Source organism: Gorilla gorilla, chromosome 23, assembly GCF_029281585.2.
Source record: "Gorilla gorilla gorilla isolate KB3781 chromosome 23, NHGRI_mGorGor1-v2.1_pri, whole genome shotgun sequence".
NCBI classification, from domain to species: domain Eukaryota; kingdom Metazoa; phylum Chordata; class Mammalia; order Primates; family Hominidae; genus Gorilla; species Gorilla gorilla.
Genome location: NC_086018.1, coordinates 14,875,975 through 14,890,133, shown reverse-complemented (window position 1 = coordinate 14,890,133; position 14,159 = coordinate 14,875,975). Strand labels below are relative to the sequence as shown.

The 14,159-nt window shown below is 48.9% G+C and overlaps 1 protein-coding gene across 1 annotated transcript; it reads left to right on the top strand.

Annotated features, from left to right (window-relative positions):
* The first annotated feature begins 614 nt into the window (after positions 1-614).
* Positions 615-13,772, top strand: LOC101135657 (von Willebrand factor-like). The gene is given in 11 exon segments (XM_063705034.1): positions 615-663; positions 1,433-1,618; positions 2,355-2,513; positions 3,380-3,515; positions 5,671-7,049; positions 8,469-8,585; positions 8,683-8,823; positions 9,106-9,249; positions 11,688-11,852; positions 13,206-13,249; positions 13,542-13,772. Coding segments are annotated over 11 exon segments (2,751 nt in total).
* Positions 13,773-14,159: the final 387 nt, after the last annotated feature.

Here is a 14,159-nt window from a genome sequence, read left to right as displayed (position 1 = left end):
TTTTCCTGTCACTGCTGCATTTGTCCAGACCAAAAGACCTTCCTCTCCCACCCCTCAAAACCCCTTGGTGCCCATTTCTTGTCTCACAGAAATTCTTTTCTGGCCTTACTTTTGGTGATTTTGAGTCCTCGTATTATGACTGATTTTTGTGTCTTCATCTCTAATGAAAAGGAGGAATTCCCCAGGGTTAAGTGCAGTTGTCTCTCTTTTTTTTTTTTTTTTTTTGAGACAGAGTCTCGCTCTGTCACTCAGGCTGGAGTGCAATGGCATGATCTTGGCTTAGTGCAGCCCCTGCTTCCCGGGTTCAAGCGATTCTCCTGCCTCAACCTCCCGAGTAGCTGGGATTACAGGTACCCGCCACCACACCCAGCTAATTTTTGTATTTTTAGTACAGACGAGGTTTCACCACGTTGGTCAGGCTGGCCTCGAACTCCTGACCTCAGGTGATCTACCCACCTGAGCCTCCCAAAGTGCTGGGATTACAGGTGTGAGCCACCATGCCCGACCATAGTGTGGTTGTCTCTTATCTGCTGCATGTATGTGTGTACACACATGTGGACATGGGCTTGTACATGGACATATGTGACTACAGAAGTCTATGTACACACACAGCCATGCACACATACACGCTGCTGTGTAGCACCACCAATGTGGGAGAGACTGGTTGAAAACATGGATCTCAATTCTCTTTCTATCTATGCAGTGATTTTCAGTTTCTGAGGACTCCAAAGGATACTTACCTTCCCTGGTTTGGTGGAAATCCTGGGCATCTGAGTTGGAAGAGTGAGGACAGGGGAGGAGTTGGGGACATTGGGACTGTTGGAACGTCTTGGAAACAATGACCCACTCAGTGTCTGAATTCATTTTCTGTCATAACTGCCCTGAAAAAGTCCAATGTGTTTAGAGGCGTGTTTTGGGATGAGGAAGGGTGGGAACTGGTTGAACTGGATTTGGAATCAGAGTCTAGGCCCTATTGTCCTGCATACCTGCCCCATAGCACTGCAGTGAGGCAGCTGCAGGGCTTGATGTATTTCCCCATTCTGCTTGCTGAATTGAGGCAAAGAAAGACAGTGACCAGCACATATGTGTGTTTGTGTTTTTGTAAAAACACCCACATGCTCATGAGGCTAAGAGTGGGTTGTGAGGACAGATGGGTGGCTGAGCAGGGAGACAGGCAGAGGGACAGAGGGAGTGTTCTTCTGGAATATCCTCAGGCTCATTGTGTTCTGCAGAAGGCCAGCAGCACTGCATTATTCAACTCTTCTTGCTGGAATGCAGATTAGAAACTAAGAATCTTGCCTTCCCACTCATTCCCTCTTTGAGACCATTGAGCTACATTTCTCCTTCTACCTGGACGCCCCTTATCCTTAAATTGACCATCAGAACATTTGCACCCAGACTAAGAGCCAGAGTTTCTGACACTTGGCCATAGGGCTGGGCCACCTGAGGCTGCCTTTGCAGGTGGACCCCGAGCCATACCTGGATGTCTGCATTTATGACACCTGCTCCTGTGAGTCCATTGGGGACTGCGCCTGCTTCTGTGACACCATTGCTGCCTATGCCCACATGTGTGCCCAGCATGGCAAGGTGGTGACCTGGAGGACGGCCACATTGTGCCGTGAGTCCTGACGCCCTCATGTTCTCAGATGCCCTCCCTTCTTCCCATGTGTCTATGCTTGAAGACCTTGTGAGTGCAGGGGGATATATTCATGGGCGAGAGAAGACAGAGTGCTAGTATGGGACTGGATGGCCAAGGGCTAAGGAGGGTTAAGACGTTGGCTGAGTAAGAAGTTTATATTATGGACTTCGAGGCGGGACATGGATTCAAAGCATGAACATGTGGATACTTTTCTTCTGGAGAGATTCTGGCAGAGGAGAAGAGGGAATACTGATGAAAAGAAGGAAGTTGATTTATGTCTTTAATTAGGCGTGATTATATTTGCCAATATGAGTGATCAACTCATACATTCATGTCTATAGAATCTTCCTTCTTTGGACATAAGCAACTTAATGCTTTTATGTAGAAAACTGGGCCGGGCACAGTGACTCACACCTGTAATCCCTGTGTTTTTGGAGGCTGAGGCCAGAGGATTCCTTGAGCCCAGGAGTTCAAGACCAGCCTGGGCAACATAGCAAGACCCCATTTCTACAAAAATTAAAAAAAGAAATGAATTCAGAACCAATAGATTCTGGTTTAGGTGCTTCAACAATCCGGAAGTCCCTAATATTGGTGACGCCCATAGTCCCCTAGTTCCCCAACATTCCCTCCAGGTGGCGCAGGCCATCACCACGTGGGTCTGCAGTCCTGGAGGCTTTGCCTGTTGTGGCCACAGCCTTGTCTCCTGTCTACACAGCCCAGAGCTGCGAGGAGAGGAATCTCCGGGAGAATGGGTATGAGTGTGAGTGGCACTAGAACAGCTGTGCACCTGCCTGTCAAGTCACGTGCCAGCACCCTGAGCCGCTGGCCTGCCCTGTGCAGTGTGTGGAGGGCTGCCATGCCCACTGCCCTCCAGGTGAGGCCTCTATCCCTGGGGGTCGGGCTGGTGGGATGGGATAGGGATAGATGGAAAGGTGCTTCTAGGTCTTGCTTCATCTCAGCCTCCACCTGCCACGTCCCATCTCTGACCTGCAAGCCTGCCGCCCCACCTCTGACCTGCAAGCCTGCCGCCCCACCTCTGACCTGCAAGCCTGCCGCCCCACCTCTGACCTGCAAGCCTGCCGCCCCACCTCTGACCTGCAAGCCTGCCGCCCCACCTCTGACCTGCAAGCCTGCCGCCCCATCTCTGACCTGCAAGCCTGCCGCAGGTTCCATGGGTTCTTTCATCAGAGTCAGGCCAGTTGTGATTTTTCTCAAGTCGAGCTCCTCCAAAATGCTTTTCTGTGCCTATTTGTGGCATTCTCATCTAAAGCAGCCCCTGCCGATAGAACTTTCTGCAGTGGGGGAATGTTGTATTGAATGTAACTGTGACAAGTGTGTCTGAGGAACTGAATTTTTGAATTTTATTGAATTTTACTTAATTTAACTTAAATAGCCACATGCAGTTTATGACTATCCTATGGTACAGCACAGCTCGAGAGTTACTGAAGGTGTTATTCAGAAGAGCAGAAAGAGCCCTGGAGATAAGATTTCATTTGTCCTGAGGCTTGGGGAGGTGAGGTAGGGTGAAGGAATCCCCGCTCCCAGTTTTGCAGAGGGATCAATCAAGGCACAAGGAGGAGAGATGCTCCTTGAGTGGCAGGGTGACCCCTAGGGGTGCAGGCAGGAGGAGTTGGCTTCTAGGGCAGGAGGAGGAGTTGGCTCCTCCCTTTTAGTTAAAAATGAGGCTTCCTTGTGGGAAAGGGGAGCGTTTTGGTTCCTAATGAGAGCTTTCTTTTGCAGGGAAAATCCTGGATGAGCTTTTGCAGACCTGCGTTGACCCTGAAGACTGCCCGGTGTGTGAGGTGGCTGGCTGGTGTTTTGCCTCAAAAAAGAAAGTCACCTTGAATCCCAGTGACCCTGAGCACTGCCAGATTTGGTAAAACAGATGCCTGGGTTGTTTGAAGTGACGAATCTTATTGCTTCTCCAGGGGCCAGCTCAGAGACTAGGTTTTGGGTAAAAAGTCCTAGCCACATGAGTTGAGAGACTGAGTTTATTTTATTTATTTATTTAATTCATTATTTAGTGTAGTTTATTGTTTTGTTTGTTCCTAGGGTTTGCTTCTTTTTCTTTAAGGATGGACTAGACTGCTTCCTCCACATATATTCCTCTACAATGTTTTTGCTCTTAATAGGTTTTTAAGTCCTAACAGGTTTTTGCTTTTCTCACTGAAGGTGGGGGTATGGTCACTTATTGTCCTTGTAGGTCATGACTAGTCTGAGCACAGGTGTCCATATACTGGAGGTGGGGACTCAGGAGAGGAAAGTGAGATGGAACGCGGGGCCCTCAGGGTAACATGAACGTCATGGGGGCCATAGTCAAGGTGGCAGGGTGTGGCTGTCATAATGGGGAGGGGAGGTGCTCGTTGCTCTCACCCTGGGTTCTCACTGGACTTGCCTCTGGGAAACTGGCCTTTGGGGAGGTGAGAAGGAGTCCTCAGGGTGAGCTCTGAGCCCTCTGAAGTCCTGCTCATAAGTAGGGAACATTTAATAAAATCCACATCTATTCAACACCACTCCCTGACACTGATCAGGCCTTCTGGGAGCTTAAACTTGAGAATGTAAATTCGCTGGGGAGGGGCTATGGTCACAGCTGCCAGAGTCAGATCCTGCCACCACCATCTGCACAAACAAGAACGAACACTGCCTGGGGTGAGTTTTCTAGCAAACACAGGAAACTAGAAAGTATGTCACTCACGCACCGTTAACCAAGGATTGAAGCAATAAATCTCGTGGATCACGGGAAGGAGGAATTAACTTCCTAGTAAGACTCTACCTGCGCACACTCTTTATGCTGAAACAGGGACTGTAGGGAGCAAAGGATTGGGTGATTCTGATGCTGGCTTGGGGTTCTGTGCCAAAAGGGCATGAGAGCTTCGAGCCCTCTCCCCACCTCCTTTGCAGGCACACGGGCAGGGGCAGCTGCCACGGTGCACGCTGAAGCTGCAAGCAGTGTGTGGACAGAAGTCCCACAGCAGGCTGGGGGCATCACCTGGTATCAAGCCACAGGGGGACACTTCCCAGGCTCAGGGCACTGCTGCCTTGTCAGCTTTACTGGGAGTGCTGAAGGCCAGGTGCCTCCAAGGCTGAGAGTCCAAAGAGGAGATGGTCCTGGCCCATATTGGTCTCCACCACACGGCCACTTGATTTCACCTGTGGGCTGGCAGGCCGTGCCACTTTCCGGGACACTGGCAAAAAGGTGATGTTACCAGCAGAGCCTCGAAATTTGGCATGGTAGTGTAGGAATTTGTGTGTGTGGGGGGCCACTGCTCTACTACAGACTTGTGGTGTGTGCTTGGGACTGGGCACAGAGCCTGGCCAATACCTGGCACATGAGAGGTGCTCACCTATGTCTGCTGGAAGAATGAGTGAATGTCTTTTCTTAGGCCTAACACCTTGGGGACCCCTGTCTGCTACTCCCAAATAATTTGTTCTGCTAGATAAAGCTGGGGTTTTGAATCTTTATTCATCTTTCCACAATGTTTTTGCTCCAATTATTTCTCTCTTCGTTAGGGCCTAACATATTAAACATGTTTTAAAACTCATGCAATTTACATTCTGTTAGAATATGTACTGTAAAGCATTTATCTTCAGCAGAACATGTACAAGCACAGGTTAGCGTCTACATTTTAGTAACATTTGTTCTTGGAGACACTTGTAAGAAGGCTTGGATTATAATTAAGTATTCACATTGCTAAAGATGTAGGTTGAAAAGAAATCAGCTTTGAGTAGCTGTGTGGATGGCCTAGAACAACGAGTATATTTTTTCATATCCTAGGATGGGCTAAAGCTTTGGTTTCTAGAATCAAAGGAAGTCGGCTATGTGTGTGTTTTGAAGGGGGGGGGGCATGCTATTTGGGGACAGATGTTAAACAGTGACATCTCACTTGGGTGTGGAATGGTCCATGGGATCTCAAGTTCAGGTGGAACAGAGGAGATTCTGTGGGAATATGGAAGTGGTCATATACTGTAGGGCTCAGAAGTGTCCATAGGTTCTCTCGGAACCATTTTAATTTCTTCGCTCTTTTCTGCAGCCGCTGTGATGGTGTCACCCTCACCTGTGAAGCCTGCCAGGAGCCGGGAGGCCTGGTGGGGCCTCCCACAGATGCCCCGGTGAGCCCCACCACTCTGTATGTGGAGGACATCTCAGAACCGCCGTTGCACGATTTCTACTGCAGCAGGCTCCTGGACCTGATCTTCCTGCTGGATGGCTCCTCCAGGCTGTCCGAGGCTGAGTTTGAAGTGCTGAAGGCCTTTGTGGTGGACATGATGGAGCGGCTGCGCATCTCCCAGAAGTGGGTCCGCGTGGCCGTGGTGGAGTACCACGACGGCTCCCACGCCTACATTGGGCTCAAGGACCGGAAGCGACCGTCAGAGCTGCGGCGCATTGCCAGCCAGGTGAAGTATGCGGGCAGCCAGGTGGCCTCCACCAGCGAGGTCTTGAAATACACACTGTTCCAAATCATCAGCAAGATCGACCGCCCTGAAGCCTCCCGCATCGGCCTGCTCCTGATGGCCAGCCAGGAGCCCCAACGGATGTCCCGGAACTTTGTCTGCTACGTCCAGGGCCTGAAGAAGAAGAAGGTCATCGTGATCCCGGTGGGCATTGGGCCCCGTGCCAACCTCAAGCAGATCCGCCTCATTGAGAAGCAGGCCCCTGAGAACAAGGCCTTCGTGCTGAGCGGTGTGGATGAGCTGGAGCAGCAAAGGGACGAGATTGTTAGCTACCTCTGTGACCTTGCCCCTGAAGCCCCTCCTCCTACTCTGCCCCCCCACATGGCACAAGTCACTGTGGGCCCGGGGCTCTTGGGGCTTTCGACCCTGGGGCCCAAGAGGAACTCCATGGTTCTGGATGTGGCATTTGTCCTGGAAGGATCGGACAAAATTGGTGAAGCCGACTTCAACAGGAGCAAGGAGTTCATGGAGGAGGTGATTCAGCGGATGGATGTGGGCCAGGACAGCATCCACGTCACGGTGCTGCAGTACTCCTACATGGTGACCGTGGAGTACCCCTTCAGCGAGGCACAGTCCAAAGGGGACATCCTGCAGCGGGTGCAAGAGATCCGCTACCGGGGTGGCAACAGGACCAACACTGGGGTGGCCCTGCTGTACCCCTCCGACCACAGCTTCTTGGTCAGCCAGGGTGACCGGGAGCAGGTGCCCAACCTGGTCTCCATGGTCACCAGAAATCCTGCCTCTGATAAGATCAAGAGGTTGCCTGGAGACATCCAGGTGGTGCCCATTGGAGTGGGCCCTAATGCCAACGTGCAGGAGCTGGAGAGGATCGGCTGGCCCAATGCCCCCATCCTCATCCAGGACTTTGAGACGCTCCCCCGAGAGGCTCCTGACCTGGTGCTGCAGAGGTGCTGCTCCAGAGAGGGGCTGCAGATCCCCACCCTCTCCCCTGCCCCTGGTATGCTGGCACCTTGTGTGCAGGTGGGAGGGCTGGGCGAGGGCTGGCATGGCCTTGGTGCTACATGCATCTGCCAATATATGACTCGGGTTCTAATCCTGGCTTCCCTGGTCTGTGTGCCCTTGGTTGAAACTTGCCTTCAAAGGGCCTGTGTTTCCTCACGTCCCTGGCAGGGAGACAAACTGTGATCCTTTTGCGGGGGAAGATCTTTTCTTATTGTGTGTGCTTCTATAAATTCAAAGGTAATGGAAGCCTATTGTTAACATTTAAACAATGCCACTAAGGAGTAAAAACAAAAAATGCAAGTCTTACTTTATCACACAGCCTCTTCCCCACCCAATTCCACCCTCCACCTTCAAGGTAACCTCTGTTAAAGGTGGTGATGATAAGCTTCGTTTTGACCACACTGGGTGGGTGAAATTATTCTGAGTAGCTGACATTCTTCAGGGCGAGACCAGGATGTCAGGTGCCAGGTAGCAGGTGCAGTCTTCAGACACTGGAGTGAGACTGCCTTAGTTTGAATCTTATCTCTGCCACTTGCTAGCTGGGTAATTTTGGGCAAATACTTAACCTCTTTGTATATCAGTCTCCTCATCTATAAAATGGGGATAATAATGGCACCTACTTGCTTAAAATAGTATCTGGCACATGACAGTGCTCAAAAAAAATGCTTGCTCCCACTGCTGTTATTACTACCTTTTACTGACACTGGCGTCTAATCCATTCCTAGTTCCTGCACATCTTTATTCGGTGTGTTTGGGACCATCTCAGAATAATAAGCCTTCTTTTAGTATCTTTTGAGTCTCACACTTGTCAGTACTTTTGTTTCCTTGTTTTTGTTTTTATTCATGGCCATAGATTTATTTAAATTCTTGTAATATTTCTGCTGAGGAAAACAACAATTACATCATTTCATCAAATCTCAGATGTGCTCAGACACTAACAGGAGCACTAGGCATTTATAGCTGGAAGAATCACAGTACGTTCACCTGCCCTGCAAGATCTGAGGACACAGCAGCTCATTGTCCAGGGAGGGGCTGCTGCTCCATTTCCTTTTGCAGTCTCCTTGTATTGCCAGGCCAGTATTTTACTCATTTCTAGAAGAGTGGCGGCCCCTTCTTACCGAGGAAGCCCATGCCTGCTGCTTTTATTTGTAGACATTTAAGCTTCCTTTGGGTAGAATTGGAGTCTTCTCAGTGTCTCCAAACCTGAGGTAGTCCAGCCCCAGGAACTCCATCTCCCCTATTCCCTCCTCCCTGGCCCACATTGCCCTTGCACTCATGAAGGCACCCCCCGCCCCCCTTGGTGGTGCCACGTGGTCAGCACGCCCTGCAGATCCTATGGGATGTCAGGTTGTAGGCCTGGCGGCCAGTGTCCCTGCTGGCACCTGTGTGCTCACCTTCCTGGTTATCTTTGCAGACTGCAGCCAGCCCCTGGACGTGATCCTTCTCTTGGATGGCTCCTCCAGTTTCCCAGCTTCTTCTTTTGATGAAATGAAGAGTTTTGCTAAGGCTTTCATTTCAAAAGCCAATATAGGTGAGTGAGTGAGGCACCTGAAGCAGCAGGTGACGAAGAGGCTCTTTTTGGGGCTCCACTTGATTCAGAATAATCCCCATTTTCTCGTTCCGTTTAGGGCCTCATCTCACTCAGGTGTCAGTGCTCCAGTATGGAAGCATCACCACCATTGACGTGCCATGGAATGTGGCCCCGGAGAAAGCCCATTTGCTGAGCCTTGTGGACGTCATGCAGCGGGAGGGAGGCCCCAGCCAAATCGGTAACGTTGGTGCCACGGGCTGGATGCAGAAGCTGCATTCTGGTTCTTATTTTTGGCATAAGTGACTGTGTGACCTCGGCCAGTCACTTTGCTCCTTGGCCTTAGTTTCTTCTCCTGGAAAGTGAGGGGCTAGATGCTCTTCCACGTCTCTCCAGATCTCAACTGGGTATTCCTTGGAGTCTCTGAATCATTCAGCTTTTAAGTGACTTAAGGATCCACCGTAAGACAGGGTGTCCAGCCGCAGTCAGTACTGACCTGGTGTGATCTGTTCTCCATCCTCAGGGGATGCCTTGGGCTTTGCTTTGCGATACTTGACTTCAGAAATGCATGGTGCCAGGCCGGGAGCCTCGAAGGCGGTGGTCATCCTGGTCATGGATGTCTCTGTGGATTCAGTGGATGCATCAGCTGATGCCGCCAGGTCCAACAGTAAGAATCTGGTGTACAGTCCTCAATTCAGGAGAGCGAGACTTCAGAAATGATAGAGGATTAAAAGTGGCCTGGGGTTACTTTTGGATGTTGTGGCTGATATTAAATATGCTCAGTACCAACCTCTGTCCTGGTTTCAAACAGCAGGAAATTATCCAATCACGATGTGATTAGGAAACCAAACAATAGTAAGTGTGTGTTGATCCTATATCTTTATAACTAATTATAACCTTTTAATTTCTCCACATTTTCCCTTTGTGTCCAGGAGTGATCATACCTGTATGCCCTTTCTTTCTAAAGTAGGATTCGTGGTCTTTTACTAAAATATCATGTCTGAGGCCAGAGTGATTCATTGTGGGGCCTTGAGAACCAATGGGGACTTTCATGTATTTAGAGTCCTTTCCTGGTACCAGGTAATGGGCTTGGCAGGGTTGATGGATGAGAGACAAAGGATCATGCTGTAGGAAAGGGAAGGATCCAGATGTCCAGCCTTGTGCTCCATTAGAACATGTGCTTATCATGTTCTTAATATCAACAGGATGTGAGCTGGGACAGGTGGTAGAGTCTGAGGGACCACCTCCCAGCTGAAGGAGGTCTGGGTGAGTGGAGTGACATTGAGTCCCCTCGTGGCCACCTGGAGAACTGTTCATCTTTCAGAACCCTGCCTAGGAGTGCTGTCAGAACCCTGTCTTTTCTCTGCTGTCTTCCTGATGTTCTTCCTGAGGAAGTTATTTGCTCCGTTCTCTATGTCACATATGAGCTACTCAAAATGTGCAAATCGTATTGTATTGTATTTGTAACATATCTATTCCTTGCAAAAAACTGGGAGTTCTTTGAAGGCAAGGGAAGATCTTGCTTATTTTTGTATCATCTGTGTATGATGCACAAAATAGGTGACCATTTAATGTTTGTTGAGTGAATGAATGTGACATGTTTATGAAATCTATAATTTTAGGGTAAAGGACACTAAAAGGGAAAGGATATATATTTGGATAATATAACGAACTTACAAGGGCTGAAAAGCTGCTAGTAGAAAATCCATTCCAACCTGAAGCACATTGCAAATTCCTAGAACTTTCTGGAGAGCTGAATTGAGGAATTTCAGGATGGAGATTTTTTCTCCTTTAGTATCAAGAATCCAAAGAAAGATTTTCACTGGGAAAGGAAGCAGTTGTGGTCTTGAGGAAGCAGATATGATCCAGAGCACGTCATTTAACCATCTAAAGCCTCGGTTTCTCATGTGTAAATGAGCATGCACATTCTCTGGGCTCAGCCCTGTGATATTTTCTCTTCTCTTCTTACATATACCCTGTTGGTGGTCTAGTTCAGTGTCATGGGTCTGAATATATTTATACATCTCTGACTTTGAAATTCGTATCTCCAGCCTCACCTCAACTCAGCTTGCATGCTCTAACAGGCAAAACTAAACTCCTGATTTTCACATCCGTCTTTCTTATCTTAGAAAATGGCAATTCCAACCTTCCAGTTGTTCAGTTCAAAAAGCTCAGCATCCTTGATTCTTCTTCCTTTTTCCTGATACCTCCATGCAAGCCATGAACAAACTATACCTCCATCTTCAAAATACTTAGAGAGTTGCACCTCTCCACACCATGTCCACCAGGGTCACCTCAATCTGAGTCCCCAGCATCTCTCACCTGGACTATTGAAATAGCTGTCTAACTGGAACCCCAGCTTCCACCTTTGTCCCCTGCAGCTCATTCTCAGCACAGCAGCTGCAGTGGCCCTTTAATATCAAAGTCAGCTCCTGTCCCTCTGCTCTGTAGTCTTGGCTGGTTTGTTTCATTCACAGAACATGGTGAGCCCTTACTGTGGCCAATGGAGCATTGCCTGATCCACGCCCTTTCCCTCTCTTGCTTGTCCCTCTCTCCCCAGCCCCTGGGAGCATGCAGTCACACTTCTACTCTGGGGCCTTTGCACTCACTCTTCTCTCTGCTTGGGATGTCCCTCCCTCAGACATCCTCTTGGCTCCTTCCCTCCTTACATCAGGTCTCTGCTCAGATGCCGTCTTTTCACCAAATGCTTCTCCAACTGCCATATTTACAACGATAACCCACACCTCAGCCCTGGGCATTCCCATCCCCCTTATCTCATTTTGTTTTTTTCCTAAGCATTTATCCACATCTGAAATTCTATATATTTACTTTGTGTGTTTGTTGTCTATCTCTCCATGAGGATGGGGGACAGGGAGGGACTTTATGTGCTTGGTTCACTGCTGTACCCCTATTGCTTACAATAGTACCTGACACAGAGTAGGAGCTCATTAATATCTGTTGACTGAACATCTTCCTCATAGGGCTGGTGTATGTGACCAGCCTGGAAAACATGAGGCTGTATTCAGATGCTGGATATAACGTCAGGCCAGTCCATTTTGAACCTTCTTGCCCACAGATCCTTTCTTGTCTCTTTGCTGACTCTAGGAGTGACAGTGTTCCCTATTGGAATTGGAGATCGCTACGATGCAGCCCAGCTACGGATCTTGGCCGGCCCAGCAGGCGACTCCAACATGGTGAAGCTCCAGCAAATCGAAGACCTCCCTACCATGGTCACCTTGGGCAATTCCTTCCTCCACAAACTGTGCTCTGGTGAGTCTTATAATACCTTTCTTACTTCCCTCAAAAAAAGTTCCAAAACAAACCCGCCAAAGAAACAAAAATACTATTCAAGAGACCCCAGGGTGCCCATGCATAAGATTTGGCCTTGAATGAAGATTATTATATAGACCAGGACATTCAAGTTTCTGCTCATGGGAGGTGTATACCACAAGCCCCCATGGGGCCAGCAGAAAGCTTTCTGTGTATGGTCCTATTTCCACTCTAATTGGCCATGTGAACTTGGCAGAGAGCCTAAGCTTATTTGTGTAGAGGGATCTTGGACAAAAGAATCAGAAGACATAAGCAAGGAACCCCAGAGTTGCGTAGATATAGTCTTCTTCCCCATGGGCCTAGACTCACTCTCAACATGGGTATAAAGGGCTTTAGACATACAATAACATGGAGACTCATATCAAAGTACCATAGTTTAAGTTGATTTTAGGTTAGAAACTTAAAAAATATGCTTTTGGCCAGGCACGGTGGCTCATGTCTGTAATCCCAGCACTCTGGGAGGCCGAGGCGGGTGGATCACGAGGTCAGGAGATCGAGACCATCTTGGCTAACACAGTGAAACCCCGTCTCTACTAAAAATACAAAAAATTAGCCGGGCATGGTGGCGGGCACCTGTAGTATCAGCTACTTGGGAGGCTGAGGCAGGAGAATGGCGTGAACCCAGGAGGCGGAGCTTGCAGTGAGCCGAGATCGCGTCACTGCACTCCAGCCTGGGCGACAGAGCAAGACTGTCTCAAACACACACACACACACACACACACACACACACACACACACACACGCTTTTTTTGGGGGGAGGCCTGGGTTTATATATTTTCCCGTTATTAGATGTAAGTCAAAACCTGCATAAAGCTACTGTCTTTCAGGGGAATAAGTCAATGCAAGTTTGCCCTTAAAGGGCAATAACTCTACGCAAGTTTTGACTTATAGCAAATCACATTAGCTGTACAGAGAGATGGCAGCTCTCCTGGTAGGAATCTTCAAGTAGATCTCTTTCAGGTTTCCAGGATCTTGCTTCATCTCCCCACCTTCCCCATTCCTGGCGTGATCTACATGTGAACCAAGATAATGACAGCGTAAGCTGTAGTTATTGCCATATTATCGCTGTTGTTGGCATCATAATTATTAACAACCGCAGAGCATGTCTGAAGAACCACAGGATGACCACCTCAGCCTCATGTCCCTAGGTCTCCACTGTGAACCTTGTTCAGATTCTTTTCAGAGTTGAGTTGACTTCAAAAACTAGACCAGGTCTTTTAAGCAGACATTGTGAATGGTTCAGAATTTCTGGGTGAAAGATGGGAACTAAGGTCTTATTTGTGTCTGTTGCAGGATTTGTTAGGATTCGCATGGATGAGGATGGGAATGAGAAGAGGGTAAGTTCCTTTCTGTTGACTTTGAAAGAAAGATTAGAGATGTGTTTGGGGCTCTTGTTCCTACTGGTTAATTTTTCCTCCTTTGGTCTTAGTCCAGCGCTTCCTCTTACTATTATCTTGTTTTTGATGGTCCATCTGTACGTCTTGTGTTTTGCTTCCTGTCTCATGTACAGGAGGCCTCCTTGCTGTGTAGGCCCGTGTTCAATTCTAGGGGTCAGTTGTCTGGCAGATGGGCTTAGAGTTGGAGTACCTCATCTTATTCCCTGCCTGAATCTGCTGTTTTCTTCTGCAGCCCGGGGACGTCTGGACCTTGCCAGACCAGTGCCACACCGTGACTTGCCAGCCAGATGGCCAGACCTTGCTGAAGAGTCATCGGGTCAACTGTGACCGGGGGCCGAGGACTTCATGCCCTAACAGCCAGTCCCCTGTTAAAGTGGAAGACACCTGTGGCTGCCGCTGGACCTGCCCCTGTGAGTCCTTTGCTTCCCCAGCCAGGGCAGCGTCAAAGGGGCAGTGCTTTTAGCTTGGCTGTGCAGCAAAGTAGAGCAGGCACCCATTAGCCCAGAAGTACCCTTTCCCTCATCACCACATGCACAGTGCTACCTTCACTCACCTTCCTTTCCTCCTGTGCTCTTTGGACATGCATGCAGCCAGTCTCAGGGATCACTGCCCTCTTTCTCTGTCTTTGGAAGGCACTTCCCCAGATTATGCATAACTGGAAGGAAGAATTGCTTTTCTGAGGTCAGTGCTCAGCTTGGCTGTTGGCAAGTCAACCTTTAGGAATCTATGTATTCAGGGTGTAGCAGTGGAAGTATAGCAGTGAGAGAGATGCTTCCAGAAAACTCTCCAACCACACCTATAGCAACAGTACATCACCAAGGTGGCCTGAATTAAGAAGAGGAAATACTTA